The sequence below is a fragment of the Syngnathus floridae genome, chromosome 6 (genome assembly GCF_059516105.1).
Source record: "Syngnathus floridae isolate MCC-2025c chromosome 6, RoL_Sflo_1.0, whole genome shotgun sequence".
Lineage (NCBI taxonomy): Eukaryota > Metazoa > Chordata > Actinopteri > Syngnathiformes > Syngnathidae > Syngnathus > Syngnathus floridae.
Window position 1 is genome coordinate 9,339,144 of NC_142418.1, and position 18,559 is coordinate 9,357,702.

General features: G+C 38.7%; 2 protein-coding genes across 6 annotated transcripts in view; one reads left to right on the plus strand and one right to left on the minus strand.

The window, feature by feature from the left end:
- The window catches only part of prmt8a (protein arginine methyltransferase 8a), a 19,825-nt gene extending 11,934 nt beyond the window's left edge, over positions 1-7,891 (minus strand). The window contains exons 1-4 of one of the 5 annotated variants that reach the window (XM_088377542.1): positions 7,748-7,891; positions 4,599-4,838; positions 3,126-3,281; positions 1,055-1,118 (exon numbers count right to left, since the gene is read on the minus strand). In XM_088377542.1, coding sequence (XP_088233668.1) covers positions 1,055-1,118; positions 3,126-3,281; positions 4,599-4,838; positions 7,748-7,771 — 484 coding nt within the window. In that variant the 5' untranslated portion in view covers positions 7,772-7,891. The other 4 variants (XM_088377543.1, XM_088377544.1, XM_088377541.1 and 1 more) reach the window with 4 other exon arrangements.
- Positions 7,892-10,774: 2,883 nt separating this feature from the next.
- tspan9a (tetraspanin 9a) overlaps positions 10,775-18,559 on the plus strand; it is a 168,393-nt gene continuing 160,608 nt past the window's right edge. The window contains exon 1 of the mRNA XM_088377546.1: positions 10,775-10,856. The gene's annotated coding sequence lies outside the window, so the exon portion shown is untranslated. The remainder of the gene's footprint in view (positions 10,857-18,559) is intronic.

Below are 18,559 nucleotides of genomic sequence, written 5' to 3' on the forward strand. Positions count from 1 at the left end.
TGTGGAAACATGGGAGAAATGAAACCACAAAGATCGAGTGCTTATACAAAATTTCTACCAGTGCGGTGTGTTTATGGAAATGTGTGGCCCAGCTGGAGGTCTTGTGAAACTCTGGCGTGGGAGTGAGTAGCGGACTACAGATTTTGGTGGTTCTGTTTTTGAGGCGTTATACAAAGGTCTGTCATCTGAACCTCAATATTCTTCAAGGCTATTGCCTAGATGTGCTATTTGTATAATACCAAAAATCTGATTATATTCTTCTCGGATTGAATTGCTTTTAAGTGGTTGTTATTGAAATATATTACTGTACAGTATTAATGCTTCCAGGCTGTTTGATGGAGCTACAGTACTTTATTGAATTCAGTAGCTTGGCAGCCAATTATTTTTTCAAAAAGGGTATAGGAAGGCTTGTTTGCTCTACAGAGACTTTTCCATATTGTGGAAATATGATATGAAATTTAATCCAGCCAAAATGCTGAGCAGTGAGATACTATGACTACTCTTGGCTCCATCATTTTTTTGCTACGTTTTTTTCCGAAGACCATGTTGCTACTCTGAGGCACATGGAATTCACTGAAAAAGCCTTTTCCAACACACTATAAATCAATTTTGATGAATTGTTATTTGCATGTGATTTGTTGATGTTAGATTATTTTTGCCGTGCTAAACCAATTCACTGGCTTAATTTAAGTACATAAAGTAAAACATGAGATGAGCTTTCCGTGTCGCCCCCTACCTTTTTGTTTTGCTTTTCACTGCAGATAAAAGAAAAATCTATAACTTAAAGGACCTTTCATAATTTTTTGAATTATTAAATTAAAGCAATCTGGGTTTGGAGAATAAATTAATGAAAATTTTAATTGTTGGGAAAAAATTAAGCAAAATTGGATAATTTCCCATGGCGCCGCTGATAATCTTTTGCAGCACTCGGGTGCCACAGCACCCAGTTTGGAATAACTGGTTTACTCCATGCAGCCATATGACCATGTAAAGGTGTCAGTTAAGATGTCAGATAGATTATGCATTGTCATTTTCAAAGTAGAGTAGCTCTTACTGCTGTCAAGATGGTTGGATTTGATGATCCTTTCTGAATACTCTGAAATACTGGAACATTCAATCTGAGGAAGACAGGAAAAGAAAAAATAACTTTTTTCAAATAGATATGTCATTGAGAAGAGACATTATTTCAATTTAGATGTCTTGCAGTATTAGGTGTGAGGTTACATTCTCAACTGCTCTGTGAACAAAAAATCAACTGCACATTGTAATCTATTTCTCTGGGGTAATTTGGGAAGTAAAGCCATCATACGACTGGGGGGGCCATCTGGACAACATGGAGACATCAGAAGAGAAAGGAGATGTATAAAGTCTCGATGTGTTGTATTGGAGGACTTCAAGTTAGGACTCAACGAAAGCCTTTTGGCATGAATACAAGGAAGAATGAGGTCTTTTGTTTTAGGGAAAGACACTGACAGTGAGGAAACACCAACTGTGAGACAGACCACAATAGGGATATCCTGATGGTTATTTATTTAGAAATGAAGATCAAACCTCTGTTTTGAAGTCTTTCCTGTCAGGGATTTTCTCCATAATTCAAGACAGACAATCAATGTACAATACTTACAGATTTTATCGGAATTGTTTTTGTAACAATTAAAACACAGCAACGATGTTCATATGAAAACAATTATGATTTGCGTATTGCTTTTTTTGCATTTTCTTAAAAGGCCAACCACTGACTGATTCATACTTAACTTCTTAACATTAGGGAATCAATGCATTTACTTTGTAATCTATATATATATATATATTATTGCCACTATCAGATGTATTATTAACAATATATGTACAGTAATACCTCTCAGCTGATGACAATGATTTGATTCACCCTATATTTGCAGAATATGAAGATTTTTTTTTTTTTTCATATTTCACATTTATGCTGTAGTGGTGAGAAACCACACTGTACTAAGAATGGTTTGGATTGTTTTGGCCGCCTCATGTTGGGATATAAATTCATATTTTGAACAGTGCATAAAAGTTTTTAAATATTATATAGACAAGATGCAAAATAGATGACATAATGGAATAAATATTATATACACCTAGCAACAACATGTAATACATTGACCGCAATGGCCTGCTTTACACATTTGTTCTGCAGTGCACCCAATAGCTGCCATCACAGACAAATTGACCACGAACTTAGCAAGTCAAGACCAATCATTAGCTGAAAATTTACCAGTAAAATGTAAGTAAGGCACATGTGACCTTACAGGAATAGAATTGCAGTACATAGGACATACATATGGGCATATGGAATGGAGCAAGTGATTTATTGTCATTGCGGAATATGAATTTCTTCTTCTTTCTTCTTGCAGACGTGATAAAATACATGATGTTGAGTTGGACTGTAGATCAACCTTTTCACCTCAATGGCTGTCTCATCTTTCATATGATGCCTTATTAACTTTTTAGTTGAACAGCATAGTCCTGACTTTAGTGCAGATTGTCATGTTCAAAATGGATTCAATCCCTCAAGTCATAGTTCCATTTTTGGTGTGTTTGAGCACAGCCAGATGGGCTGACACAAAAATGAGCCGAAGCAGAAAGGTAAAGAGAGAGCATGAGAGAGACAGAGAGAGAAAGAGAGAGAGCGCAAATGCAACTACACATGGAACCACATAATGTCAAGTAGTACCTTACAATTCTCTTGGCAATTCTAAGGTCATCAGTCCTCCCCTGAAGCAAATATATGCTCTCTGGCACGGTCTCAAAATAGGATCCAGGTTATCCCAAACCAGTGGTGTGTATCCACAGACATGACCTGACTAGCAATTACCTGTGCCCCCAGTACACGGTAACAGAGAGGGCTCTTAAATCGTTCCTGCGTGGCATGTGTACTGGCCTGAGAGGCTGTAATACTTTTATCACCTGTCTGAGACAGGAGATTCCTCTAAGATTATAGTAAGCCTCAGCCAAGGCGCAGCAGTTCAAATATATGTCCAGATACACATGGAACATGTCACAAATAACGCACAATGCTACCAAGATAGCCTCCAGCATGGAATTAGAAGCTGTTGCTCTTACCACAATAAACCTCCATTGAATATCGAATCACTTACCCCATACACATGCTTTGCTCCTGCTTTGGCTGCAAACATGGATAAGATCCCAGTGCCACTTCCAACATCCAGAACTATTTTGTCCTTGAACACGTGCTTGTTGTGGTACATGGAATTGCGGTAGGTGAGTGTCCTCACTTCATCCTTTAACATCTCCTGTTTTAAATGAAAATAAAAAGGTCAGAAAGATGCTGTTGTGAGTACCCCCTTGGGAAAATTGCAATTTGTTTCCCTGAATTTAAAATATGTGGTCTGCGTTTGTGGATTTGCTTTAATATATGCACTACGCCTTTTTGTATTGTATCAAAGTCGCATGGTTTTGCATTCAAATCAATAAAAGGCGTTTCGAGTGGACTCCCATGGGCCTCCGAGTTCAGTAAATCCATTTCTACTTTTTCTCTTTACTTTATGTTGGGGGATGTGGACAGAAGTGACATAAAAGTGACCCGACTCTGCTCCTAAATCGTTAAGAGGAGGTTAATGACACAGGTCAGACAGAAAGTTCCCATTCTACTTTACTACAGCCTTACTAATACTTTCTAAACAGTCTGTTCTATTGAATTGCAATAGCTGCTGCAGCCAGGAGTTCAATATGCGTCACAATAATGTGCTATTAGTGTGATATTGTTTTGTTTTATTCATGGGAGCTACAGCTGGATGAACAGGATGCTCTGACTCATTTGGAATATCTGCATTATATTAGACCACAGTTTTGTTTTATTAGATCCTGAACAGTCAAGAATCAGTTTTCTGTCAGTAATGGTGGTAATGTGGTCAAGAATGACCTGATCCAGGAAACTGGTGAAACAATATTGCTGTCAGTTGGCCCCCACTTGGTGCATTGTTGCAAACTACAGAGGAAGCGTGTAATTAGTTTTCCTTAAACAGATCAAAAGTATACTTTGGCTTTTGCAGAGGTCTGCGGTCTTCTTATTCCACTTTACACAACCATAAAATATTGTTTGGCATTTACAAATAGAAATATTTGTGGATTTTTTTTTTTTTTTTTTTTTGGACGGCAAACCCATCCTGGGTTATTTGCAAACAGAAATTCACAGTTCATGTATGCTCAGGCCAAAAGAACAAAAGCATTTGTTTGCTGCCATTTTGTGGTATCTTGATGCCAAACAACTATGTTGAGGAAAAATTGAGGCGCTTCATTCAGACAAAAGTCAGGCTTTTTTGCCATCTTGTGGCATTTATTGACAGTATAGGGAGGGTTTCAGTTCCATTATGCTTGTATTTTCACTATGTGTGACAGGGCTTGGTCTCTATCCCCATCAAATGACAGGGACATATTCACATAAAAAGTACCCAAAAAGGAAAAATTAGCTGATCAGTTATTAATATTGTTTCACCTGCACAGGTCCAATGTGTAAGTGTACAGACCTCTGCTGCAAGGGATGACTACTAAACTAATGTACATATCCGTCCAATAAGTGTGCTATAGCAGGATATATAGTACCAACATACCTCATGTATACCAAAGTGGGCATATGAGTCAAAGTAGTAGTCTTTTGAGGTCATCTCCTCAGGATTACACAGCTTTCCCATCCTTCCCCGTCCAGGGCAGCTTGGAAAGCTGGCAGCATGTGGTGTATGTGATGGGTGAAGGGGTCTTGGGATGGGCTGGGTGCAAGGCACAGGCTTTGGCAAAGAGGTTGGCTGAGCCGACTGTGATGCAATGATGCGGACCGGCTGTGGCTGTGTCTGCTAGAGAAATAGTAGATTCAAATGATTTAAAAAAAATAAAGATATGATTATGGTTTGTGATCTTAGTAATGTACCTTAAAACCACAGACACATTTAAAATTAACTGTGTGAAATTTAAAGTAAGAAGTGACTGTTAGTGAGTTGAATCTGATTATTCTTTAAAACGCTTAGCTGACAGTTTGTTGCTCCATGTGGCCGTTTAGTACGGTCCAAACAGTTCACCGATTCTGGAGCATACTCGTATCTCCAGCTTGAAGTCAGACTGTTTGGTAGCGCAAGGGGAAAAAATTGTTCTGCACAGAAGGGATGCTCATAATGCAGTGATTATCTTCTCTAAGGCCTGCTCGGAAGGCTGCATCAGGCTCTGAATTCGTGAGTGAGTGAGTGGGTGAAAATGAGAGCCCGTTATGGAAAAAAAAACTATACATTGAACAGGGAAGTCATTCTAACCTTGACATATTTTACCTTAATAGTTACCACTGGCAAAAGCAAAAAATTGGTTTTAGCACAGAAGAGTCAACACAAAGCAAAAGTGGACAATTACAATTTGGGGCTCTGAAATTATTAAAGAATGCTCTGAAGGCATTTTATTAATTGTTTGCACTCTATGTATGATTTTATGGTACGTGTTGTACTTGGTGCATTTTCCATGACAACAATGTTAAAAAAATCAAATGGCACACACTAGCTCTTTTTTTCAGAAGGAAAAATGGCTAAATGGCTATTAGAAATACTGATTGGTTCGTCACTTCAGAGGCTTGTTGGACTTGTTGGATTATTTTCAACCACTATGGCCTTCAGGTATAGAAACACATTGCACTGGAATATATCAACTATTGCATGAACACTCAAACAAACATATCAAGGGTCTGTCCTGGATGACATAGTAAGGTCCAGACCCTGCTAAGACATACATGACACACACACACACAACCTTAAAATAAGAGAACAAGTCTCTGTACAGGTCAGCCAGGTCCCAAGTGAGATGAAGGATCAAAATGACAAATTGGCATACAAAAAGAAAATGGAGAACCACTTCTCAGAGAAACACACAAGATAAGACTGGGCATCAAACACATCATCAATTACAGAAGCAGACAGATAATACACTGGCTGAGGGGCTCAACCTGTTTCTTTTCATGATTTGAGACTCAATGGCCCGGAACAATCTCACGGAGAAGTGCGGAAGCTCCCAAACAGTGACAAATACATATATATAGAGCCTTCACTAAAATATTCAAACTGTTCCCTGACACAAATCACCATCCCTTCATGTCTGAAGTCATCCAACACCTAAAAAGCAAGCGATCAGCCTCAAAAACTGCAGACCGGTTGCGCTCAGGCTCTGACATAACTAAATCAGTGGCATTAACAAATTATACTATCTTGATAGTTTCTGGGAATATATATATATATATATATATATATATATATATATATATATATATATATATATATATATATATATATATATATATATATATATATATATATAATCCAGAAGAAAATCTAGTAGTTTGATTCTGGTGTATCAAAAAAACTGCCTCCTCTTTGATGCGCCATAATACATTATAATTTCACATATATATATTTTCTGTTTAAAACAGTATTGAGGCTTACAATACACTGTAAGCATTGACCTTTCAGCTTGCTGATACAGGATGTTCTAACCAAGCAGTTTTACATTATCCAGCCATCCATCTGCAAGGTGCAGCAGTACCATGGACAGCGGCATAGGGGGTCTATTGAATGAAGGTACATTAACCATCATCATCCATTGGTCAAATGTAATTAGATACAGAAAGAGTTTCTAATATCTCTCCCCTCTCGTCTAGCTAAAAAATAAAGAATATACGTATGTAACTAGAGACATCTCTCAGTATGATGCACCACTGCAAACTATACTATCTGCAACATATAAATACAATAAAGTAACACCTTTCTGATAGTGTAGACTCGACACCGTGTGATTTAGGATTATTTTGTGTAGGGCACATCTGATCCATTGCAACATCTATACATGTATGTTGTATGCATGTGGTGTCTTTTTTAATGGTCAATTGTCCAATGTGTAAAAAAGTGAGAGCAGGCACTGACGATTTTTTGGAAGGTGCATCATTCCCAATGCTGAAATGATCCCTACATGGGCCACAACAAATCTCGGTGTACACCTGACAGTGAATGTCCATACTTGTCAGGTGGATGTTTGGAAAAACACTTATCGCACCTCCACAGATTTGTGTAGAATCAAATAACCGTGCGAGAAGAAACCCTTGCTTGCCCGAGATGCACCTTTAACGCAGGAGGGAGAACCTCGGGACACATGTGGGCGTCAGGGTCCGAACAACTAAGTGCAGTGAAGCGGTTTTGCACAAGAAAAAAAAGACACTTACTGACTTACCTCACAGCTGTCAGATTCCGCCATTTTTCTCCTGAGGAGCATGCAACGGGACGAGTGCTTAATTCCCATAAGAAAAAAATGTATTTTTTTACGCTTGACAGGTGAGAAAGCGGCGTGCACCTCCCGCGCTGATGTGTCATTCAATACTCGTCATTTTCATTCCGAAATGCAATGTTCTCTTGACAGGTGGTGCAACTGAATAAAACTACCCGATTTACCAAAGGCGAGCAACGTGTTGTTGCCCCGAAGTAGTGCAGATTCCACCATGGCGCAAAAGTTTGCATCCACCGGTGTTCTTTGCCACGACGAAACGCCAACAAATTTGAGCTGAGATGGAAAAAACATCAAGCGATACCCTGTCCCATGATGATCAAGTGCACGGAAGCTGTGCGGGAGGCACTAAAAGGAGCAGCAGCAGCACCACCACCGCATGACAGTGAATGCCAACCCACTTTGATTGATTCCACCACCGCAACGTTGCTTCTAAAAATAGTAACAGTGCGGTTACCTCACACAGACGCACACGCACCATCGCCGACTACATGCACGGAAATCTGATGAGTGCGCGCTTTGATACGCGTTCAGGTCCCCCTCTGCATCAGAGTCCACACGTCTCGTCACTGTCTGACTCCTCAAGTTTACTTCAAGTTGTCACACCAACTCACTGCTCCCTCTGGCTGTTAATACGACTATTAATGATGACATGAGGGCTGATGTTGGCACGCTTATGCTATGCTTCGCCTTCTATGCACGTCAAGAGGATCTTTTACGCACTCCCATGTCTTTTTTTTTTTTTTTAAATCAGTTGACACAAAATAATCGCGCCAGTCTGCAGCAGTTGATCTTGCGTTAATAGTGCATAGGGGGACAGGCAAGGTTTGCTTCCCCAGCTGCAAAACCATTTGGATGTTGCACCATATCTATCTATCTATCTATCTATCTATCTATCTATCTATCTATCTATCTATCTATCTATCTATCTATCTATCTATCTATCTATCTATCTATCTATCTATCTATCTATCTATCTATCTATCTATCTATCTATCTATCTATCTATCTATCTATCTATCTATCTATCTATCTATCTATCTATCTATCTATCTATCTATCTATCTATCTATCTATCTATCACCTACCTCCAACCCAATTACCCCCATCCATCCATCCATCCATCCATCCATCCATCCATCCATCCATCCATCCATCCATCCATCCATCCATCCATCCATCCATCCATCCATCCATCCATCCATCCATCCATCCATCCATCCATCCATCCATCCATCCATCCATCCATCCAGTATCTTGGGGTCTTGTTCACGAGCGAGGGCAGGATGGAGCGTGAGATTGACAGGCGGATTGGTGCAGCGTCGGCTGTAATGCGGAATGCTGTAATGCTTAACTTTAACTTAACCCATCTTGACTTTAATGGGTTTTCAAAAACTAAACAATCTCTCTGTGGAATTGGAATATTCTGGGAGTTTGCATAGATTTTCTCCGGGTTCTTGAAGTTTCTCCCAAATCCCAGTAATTTGCATGTTTGGCTAATTCAATACTTTAAATGGCCCATAGATGTGGGTTAGAAACCACATTGTCTATATGTGACCGGCAATAGACAGCATGGCGACTGGTTTGACGTGTGCCCTTCCTCTCAACCAAACACATCTGCGATAGACTCGGGCTCTGAGCTCGCACTAATGAAGACAAACAATACAGAAAATGGATGGATGGAATTCATTTACTTTCAGTGCAAATACCATATATGAAGTGTCCGGGTTTGTCCACCATTATTATAGACCAATAAAGTAAGAGATAAAGTATTAGCTGTAAAAAGCCTATATAACTTTGTACATTGTACCTTTCAAATGATTTTTGCAGCCAGTTCAAAGTGAGATAATGACATACTGTCACTTTAACTATTCTTCCATTGCAGCTATACCGACGTACTGATTTTTCTTTGTTTCTGAAGTACTTCTTTTTTTTTTGCATTGGACTAAAGTCTATTTTAAGTAGAGGCCATTTCACTTCCCCACCCACACTACTCACCATTTGTTACATTATTCAGCAGTGAGAGTAGGCAGAAAGCTGCAAAGGCATCAAAACGTACCTCACTGCGCTATTCTGGCGCCCTTACCTTGCGCCATCGTACATGCTGTTAAGCCTTTTTAATAATACAAGCACATTACTCTATTTGCCCATGCAAGGACATGTACAGTGCATTTGTTTGCTAACTTGCTAATTGACAATTCATTTATATGAATGTGATAGAATGTTTAATCATGCTGTTGGTTCATTACTTAGTCAGCACGATTACTTTTAAGCTCAGTCACCTCAGTCTAAATATTTGATTAATGAGCAGTAGAATTTCTGACAATGTCAGCAGAGGTCCTATCTTTCTCAGGGTCAGTTTCTTAAGGGAGCAAAAGAAGCACTGGGATTTCTTCAGTTAATTCCTTTTACCTCCGTTTGCTGTATCTCATTTGCTTTTTTTTTTTTTATCATTGCACTGCTTGCTATAGCTCAAAACTTGCTTCTGATATTCTATGAATTAACAATTGATTGCTTCTGTCCGATTAGGGTTTATAGCAGAGATGTGTTTAAAGTGCACGAATGTGAGAGCATGGCAGGGATTCATTATCTTTAGGGGAGAGTACGGCAGCTCTGCAAAGCTTAATTGGGCCTACACCGCCCATTTCATTTTAACACAAATGGTTTCACTTGAACATTTGTACAGATAAGGTACGAACAGAATGTGTCGCAGTTCATTAAAGCCAATGTGCTGTGTATTGTCAGTGCCATAGCAAAACAAAGATAATCTCTGGCATTTGCAGCGTTACGTCTATTCCCAGGAAATCTCATTTAACCCACACTGGACACATTCCATTGAACGGGAATACCTTTCACATTTGTTGGAAACTGGCTTTGCATTCTGACTATTCTTCTGTACACAGTGTACAGGAGAAAAGGCTGAAGGGTTATTTAGTCACTGTAAGCCAAAGCAACACAATCGCTCCAAGGCTTATCACAAAATGTAAACTGCTTTTGTTATTGTCAGGACATAGATGTTCATACTTCTTTCCTACAAGACAATTTAGTTTCCTTATCTTAAACTCTAATTTTGGTAAAGATTGGCTGGCCTTGGGCCATGGAGTTTTATTTTGAACTTTGGTTAAGATTGACTGGCCTTGGGCCATGGACTTTTATTTTGACACAGCCTTTGGTCACCTTGTCAGTCACCTGATCAGGCACCTGATCAGGTAAAGATGGCTCCTCCCGCACAGTGGTCAGCCTCAGTTAGACAAAGGAAGATAGTAGTGATATAGTTCTTGACCGCTTTGGAATTTAGGAACTTTGAACTTGGAAGAATACATTTTCGTTTACTTCTTGGAACCCTTTATGTTGAAACATCGTATTCAGATTATTTGGTTTTAGTTGGATTACAAACAATTTGGATTGGCTACAACTGTGTGCCACCTGCTTGCCTGCCTGCCACGCCTCACTCCTCTTCTCCTTGCCTGCCTGCCATTGCCTACATTCTCCTTGCCTACCTATCACCTCTCTACCTCTGCCATGGTTGCCTACATGTTGGACATTCTTCCTCCATCTTCAACAAGGTATGAGCAACAGCTGTACACAGTGTTTTAAGATAAGCGTGTGACAACAACTAGTAAACAACATAAACCGTTGAAACTAACACAATTGTAGTTCACCAATAAGCAAAAGTTGCAAACAATGAGAGATTTAACATGCTGAGTCCCATTCTTCATTTCTAGTCCTCACATCTCACCCAAACATTCATGCAGCAGCGACACGCTCAGGGGAGAGGATCCATATTTAATGACCCGGCTGCACCAGTATTCTCTGCTTGGAAGTGGGCCATTGTAGAACCCAGAAACTGGATAGGATCATTTGCTCATAATAGTACCACAAAGGAATTTTAATGGAGGGAGGGAGGATAATGAAACCGTTTAGAGAACAACTGACAAGTAATTATTTTGTTGGCTCGAGAAATGTTAACAACGTGGTCTGTAGTTTTTTAACGAGTGACCTGATTTGGCCTGATGAAAGCTAAGGCACAAAATATGAGAGATTTCTGTATGATTCGGTGAAAAAATGCCTGATAGAATTCTTGCCAGTGTCCATATAGATACATCTTTTTTCAGTATTCTTTTAATGACTGACTAAATATTATGATATTTTTTGTTAATCCTCTTTGTTTTTAATGACAACTTGTTTGTGTGTGTAATGTGCATTGTTGAGCTCCATCTCAAAGAGAAAGTGAAGCACAAATATACAGATTGATGTACAACAAGCCTTTTAAATTCTATCTCGTAAAACAACTGCGTGCCAGTGTAGATCATGCAGCAGATGGAGTATAAATAATCCAAATGGTGCTTGGCAGAAGGCCTTTTTAAACATTCTAAAGTTGTTAATATGTCCAAGGTTACGCATTAAAACACCATTTCAGGATGTCTTTCAGTCCTAAGATACGCTTATCCCACTTCCATTGATCAAAAGTACACAGTGAGTAGACCTCCTAAGGTTTTGTGTGCACTCACCTTGTCAATCTTAAAGTACGATACAGTATCGTAATCTACAAGACTTGGACCCCTATTTGCACTCAGTCTGCTCTCTATCATTACGTTTACATGCAGTCATTAACCCAATTACTGCCAGTATTCAGGTTCTTAAACTCCACGTAAATGGGTGCAGGAACCCGAATATGCCCTTATAAAATCCTCGGCTTAACCTCTTTTCCAACTCAAATATCTCAGCTTGTAAACGCGATGGGGTTAGCAACGAATTTTGCATGGTCTTATGCCATTCGCGTGGAAAGGAATCTTGGTCTTTGTAGTACTTGTATGATCCTCGGCCCAAACTTCGATTCAGTGATTTCTCCTTGGCATTTCACATTATTTTTTTGTCTCTACAGCAAAAATAGAGTTTATAAGTCTGTACTTCTAGCACGCAAATCACACATGTAGATATAAACAACTATATTGGTGCTCAGAGAAGTGGCAGAAAAGCAGACTTTTAGAGCGAGAGGGGAAACCTACTACTTTATTCTTGTAGACTGGTCTGGTGTGTATATTCGTCGCAGAGACCATGTCACGGTGACTTCAGGACGAATTGGTTTCCGAAATTGTTAGTTTTAGTAACTGTAGAAGTGCTAAAAGAACCCTACTGAACCACGATAATCACCCGGCTGGTATTATGTAAAACCTTTAACCCGTAAACCGATATCCTTCAAGTACTGAGAGCCAGTTGGCCTTGTTTGGTATGCAGGAGAGAGGAGGGCAATAAAAAGCCTCATTGCAGGTGACATCCTCCTTGAGGCACTCAGCCAACATAAAGGCTGATAGCTCATTCATTCTGGAGCATCAATTCACATTCATTATCTTGGCAAGTCATTGGAACAGGACAGCTTGATGGAAACTGAAAATGAAGACCCAAAGCTGGTGAGCCAACTATATGCCAGAAACAACCATATCTGTGTGACTTAATTCGTCCCGATTGCTGCCTTTTAGACACAGCAACAACAAAAATGTCATGTCATTTTACAAAGAGGACACAGGTCTTAGCTGAGTCATTGTTGATAAAACATGTCAAGTTGAAACAATGTGTGTTTTTCTACTTTGTGGACTTTTCCACTGATATTTGACTCGACGACCCTGCTGTGCTTCCCATCTTTAAAAAAAAAAAAACTCTGTGATGTTTAACATTCTTAAGAATCCATCCATTTTCGATACCACTTATCCTGTTCAGTGTGGGAACTGGAGGGTATCACAGCTGGCTTTGAGCAAGACAGACTACACACACACACACACACACACACACACACACACATATTGTATAAAAAACTAACAACCATTTACACAATAGCTTAGGGGAGAGTGAACCAATGCTGCCTATTGCTGCCCAAATCAGGTGACTGTACCACTAACTCGTCAGTGATACTCTTGAAATTTGCCTGCAGAATGTAGTACTTATCCCGCTCAATATTGAAGCTTTTTTATAAGACAGTTTGTCAAATCATCTCACGGGAGTTGTATTTCAATGGTAAATTAAGTAAAACATGCCAAAAATTGAGGCGTCATGACCTGGAATGTCACAGGTGAAGTTGGAAGAGTCCAACTTCTGACATGTCCTGTTTACTCGTACAAAAGGTTCTTGTTATTGACACTAGGCTATATGAATTACACATTTCCAAGCAAGTATTAAACTTAGGCATATCTTCAAAACAATCCCATGGCATATTTTCAGATAAAAGTAGAGTACATTATAGGCAATAATAATATCATTTATCATCAAGTTATTCATAAATGTACTTACCCTTACTAACATACTATATCCGATATAATTGCAGAAACGCAATGACTTATTCCGTTACATCACTAACAAGTGGATACACATGAACTTTCTGTTACATAGTAGCAGAAAATGTCAACATGTCAGGAGTATAGAGAGATAATGATTGTTTGACATTACATGAAGTAAACTATCATTTTCCTAGCAAATAAATGATAGGATAATTTCCCATGACAAACTTGCTGGTGTTTTACAACCACTAATGTGCTGCACCGCAGCAGTTGGAATCACGAAATTACACAGCAATACAATGGTAATGTGAAAAACAAGGGCGGTACTTAGCTGCACAGAGATGAAGCATACTTCACTCCCCCACTGATGCTGCAGGGGCCTCTTCTTGCCTCTTATAACTCCCCAAATGGCCATCCACTGCCAGGCCTTCAGTGCTGTGTGCACACTGCACCAGCGCCTACACTTTGATTTCACCCCTTGGCCATGAGCCGTTATTTTCATGGAGGTCTCATGTTCGTGTGAGAAATATAATGTTGACTTTTAGAGAGTCATTTTCCCCAGCAAATCGGTCCTCAGAACTTAAACAATAATTCACCCCACAAAATGAACAATAAAGAAAATCACAAAACTATAATTTGACATTTTCAACATTAAACAATAGTGTTTTTGTTCTATTTTCACATCCATCAATAATATCAATTATATCAGTATTCGTTTCTGGAGCATTTACTATTGACAGTCTCATGGGTAAGCCTATCTTTCCTGGCATTAAGATTAGCTTCAGCCATTTCTGTTATAAACCTTTCTCTGAAGACTGCAGCGTTTGCATTTATAAATGTTTACTCCATGTCTGATTCAAACTCTTTTGTTGTGGGTGGAGATCATGAAGGCCTTGAGGACTGTGTGTGACCTAATTCTTTGTTCAGGCTCTATACTATTGTGCAACTTGTCTTTTGTCTGAGCATCGAGAAATGATGAGCATGAATTCACAAATTGTGGTGGCATATCTTTGGACCAATTTCTACTTTTTCACTAGATGTTAATCATCCCTTTCAATAAAGGGTTAAAACTCCTATTGTTCCAATTCTTGGTATGACCTCCAAAAATCAGATATAATTGATGCATCTTTGTTTTCTACAGCTCTTTAGGTCATTTTCTATTCCTTGGTATTTCATTTTGCTATTATAGTTCACCTTTTCATCATGTGAGACCTTTATTCTGACACTTAACTGATATTGCTTTATCGCGCCCTGTCATTGGATCTTCATTGTCATTTTCTTCCATTTTAATGTTTTCATGATGTGGTCCCACACATATTATCCTCTTCATGAATTCAAATCTATAGTTCTTCTTTGTACTCTATCTAGCTGATCTTTTAATTGACATTCCATAACAAGTATGCGTATGACAGTTTGTACCTCTTTTCCAAAATGTATTTTTTTGACATGTTCCAGTCTAAAAAATAAACCTCCGTTTGACAAACAATTAATTCTTAAATCAACATAGCTTGTTATTGATGAGGGCCGCTTGCACAAGAACAAATTGGCAAAAATCAAGAATGGATAACGAACTCAACTAGGTAACAAAAGTCAAAATAAAATGTTATAATGTTTTGGAGGTGTAAATTGCATGTGAGGTCACATTATAGAGATGGAGGAATGAAATCATCACATGGATCAGACTACAAGACTCAAATCAACCTGTGGGTGGAGGCAGGATCAGAAAAAGTGTCAACGCTACAGAATACTCAGTAACTGTCATCATAGCGGCAACAACAATAATCATGTTGACAATGGCGACCAAGGAAGGTTGTTGCAAGGTGAAACTCTATCCGTCAATGTGAAGGTGCTATGTCGCAAGGTTCTCAAGGATTTGTCACACTACATGAAAGATATCTCCAACAAGTTGGAGTTTTATTTGGGAAAATTGTTTTTGGAAAATTATTCACAACAGAGACTGTTTTCCATTTTAGGACAAATAACTCCCAAACAACCAGCTGAACAAAATAAGCACGGACAATCATAGATAAATGTTTTTATTGGCTTTCAGGGAGCTTTTACTTTGTTAGATTTGACCTTACTGTCATTATGTTAATGGTCACATGAAACAATGATCTAATGTTCAAACACAGGCATTGAACCTCGGCAATGTCTTATTAAATGTTTTATTACTCTCATGTGCTCTTCTTAGTAAGCCAATCAGCTCCTTCCCTTGTGGCTTTACCAGTTGTCTTTTGTTTTATAATTATATTTAGGACCCAGGCTTTGTTACTTTTTTGTTGTTCCTTCTTCAAAGTTTAGTTACGGCTTTGAGGATGATGGATACTGAGAAAAATAGAGGTTTGAGGGATTAATCGCCCAAAGCCCCAAAAATATGCTTACACTAGCAATACAAATAAAAGCACCACGGGTAAATACAAGGAACATGAAGAAAAAAATGTTTTATTATGTGACAAAGGAAATCCATGGAACACAAGACTATACAAAGAGAATGAAGGTCAACGGGAAAAAGAGCACAACTCAAAAGCTCAACACCCACCAAATCTATGACAAATGTAAATAAAAGTCATAAAGCATGAAATCATTGGACAATTAGCTCATTCTTTATTTCACTATAATTTGGATTTACCTGTGGCAACCCTGCCTAAATGATGAAAGTCACACATCAACAACTCCTGACCCTGAAAATGCTCGTACTTATACCTTTCCAGCTTGCGAGGGGCGGAAACAAAGGTTAAATGAGCTCATGCTAGACCACAAACAATGAAAGTCAATACACGGATTATCAGACAGTTGAGGCTGGAAGTGACAGAAGACAGAGACAATCTATTTCATTAGATTGACAATTTGATTTTCGATTTGATTATCAATTCTATACCACTTACATGCATGAACTGGGACATATTCCAGTGAACCTTGGGTAAAAGGATAAAATTGACTGGTGCTGACTGGTCACTCGCTTGGGACATATACAGTCGACAACCAGTCATTCACATCCATGGGAAGTAAAGCACATCTTGATTTGTGTCAGATAGCAAATCATTACAGTTGGAGATATCGTGATTATTTGCCTTGGTCTCTTTTTAGCTGGGCATTAGTAAGATGAGACCTGGCGGCTGATGGCTAGCAGATGACCATAAAAGATGGATTGAGAATAGAAAGCATTAGGGATTGCCAGTTCAGAAGGATCAAAGGCGCCTACCAGGGGGCTGATGAAAACTGACTTCTGGAATATGGCTCTGCTTTTCAATTCTATTAGTATCAGTGCTCTTGAAAGGAGATACAATTAAGGGACACTCAATTCTGGCCATTGACAATAGATTTACTTAAAGGTTTGTTCCTTTTTCTTTTTGTTTGAGGGCTATCTCATGGTTCTCAGACAAATAAAGGTTGTCCGTGAAATGTGAACACTCACCTTTATACATTAAAATTCTACTCCATGCTTCTTGAAGTTTATCTTGGCATTGTGAGCCTCAATGAAAAGGCTCCCCAGATAACCAAACTCATAAAATAGGAGTACATCGAGTGAATCAATGACGAGAGCTCCAAGGACAGGTGAACCCCAAGCAGCTCAAAACACGTTGATACTTCTTCCCCTTGTGGCAGTTTTAAGTGCTTCTTGGTCTGATATCATTGACAGATAAGGGCATTTTAAGTATTGCAGAGTAAATCAGATCAGGAAAGCAAGTAGCTTATTGTTATTCACAGTTTTACACGAGATAAATTAAGGATTCAGTTGTCCATTTTCTGACTTTTACAGCATCAATAAATAAGCTCCCTGAAAGAACAAATATTGGAAACATATCCTACTCAACTGTGATAAAAAGCAAAAAAAAAAAAAACTCCAAAGCAAGCCAGTTGTAAATATTATTTTGATGGTGACGCTAGTTAAACTTTTCCTTGTAATACTGATAAAATCTTCACGGTTGCAGCCTCTGTTCGCTTAGTAGTCTAGAATGTTGGAATACCAATTCGGCAACGTTTTATAGTTTCTTAGCATTTAAACTGAGACTAGTGTTACTGTACAAGACTTTATGAACTTTACTTCGGCTTATTACAATCGAAATGGAAGTATTTCCAAAACAATGAAGCTCATTGTTAGTTGGATTGCGTAATACTGATCTCCCCCATCCATCCATTTTTAATATACTTTATCTTAATTAAAGTCTTGGATAAACTTTTTCCAGCAGACTTTCGGCAGAGAGGTTGGGCAAACCTTTTACTGGTTGCCAGCCAAACACAGGGGTACTTTGACCTTAAAAATAAAAAAATACAGGTTGTAAAAAGTTACCTTTTTGGGGCAATCAATAAAATCAAGACAAGTGGTTGGACAGTGGGATGTGGCAGAAACTTTCAGGTGAGGCAGAAAGAGTTTGAGAAAGGTAAAGGTTTGTTCATGTTTTCTTTCTACAATAGTGCTTCCTTTCCTTGGTTTCCAGGGTGTACCTGCAGCTCGCTACCTGCATCTCATGTGAGCTGGTGGCTCCAACTCTGTGACTTTAAAGACGTCTCGTGATGTATAAAATTGTTGTTAACATTGCATATATTTATGACTTAAAAACTAAAATGTATCACTCCAGGCTATTAATTGCCAGATTGTTTTCTTTGAAAAACTCTAGTACATACTGAATTATTCTAACAACAATCATCAAATGTGTACTGCTCTCACACAAAAGTTAATGAGAAAATAGTGTTGACAAGAAACGAGTCCAATGTTTGCGGGCTATTTTTCCATCAGACACAATCGTTTCTAATCAGGTTTTATTTCAATTTAGTGAGCTTGTGTTTTCCGTCATACTGAGTGTTTCCACTCTGTATGCTACCTGGTCAGGATAATGTGTTTTGCCACTAATACGATGAAGGTTCAGGAACATGCTTCAAGCTGATTCCGACTTAAACCCATGGTTAGAAGGAATGCAGTGTTGATCCTAATTTGGAAGGATGTCGTGGACAAATGTTGAAGGGAATAAAAATGATTTCCATTTTCATTGTGCTTA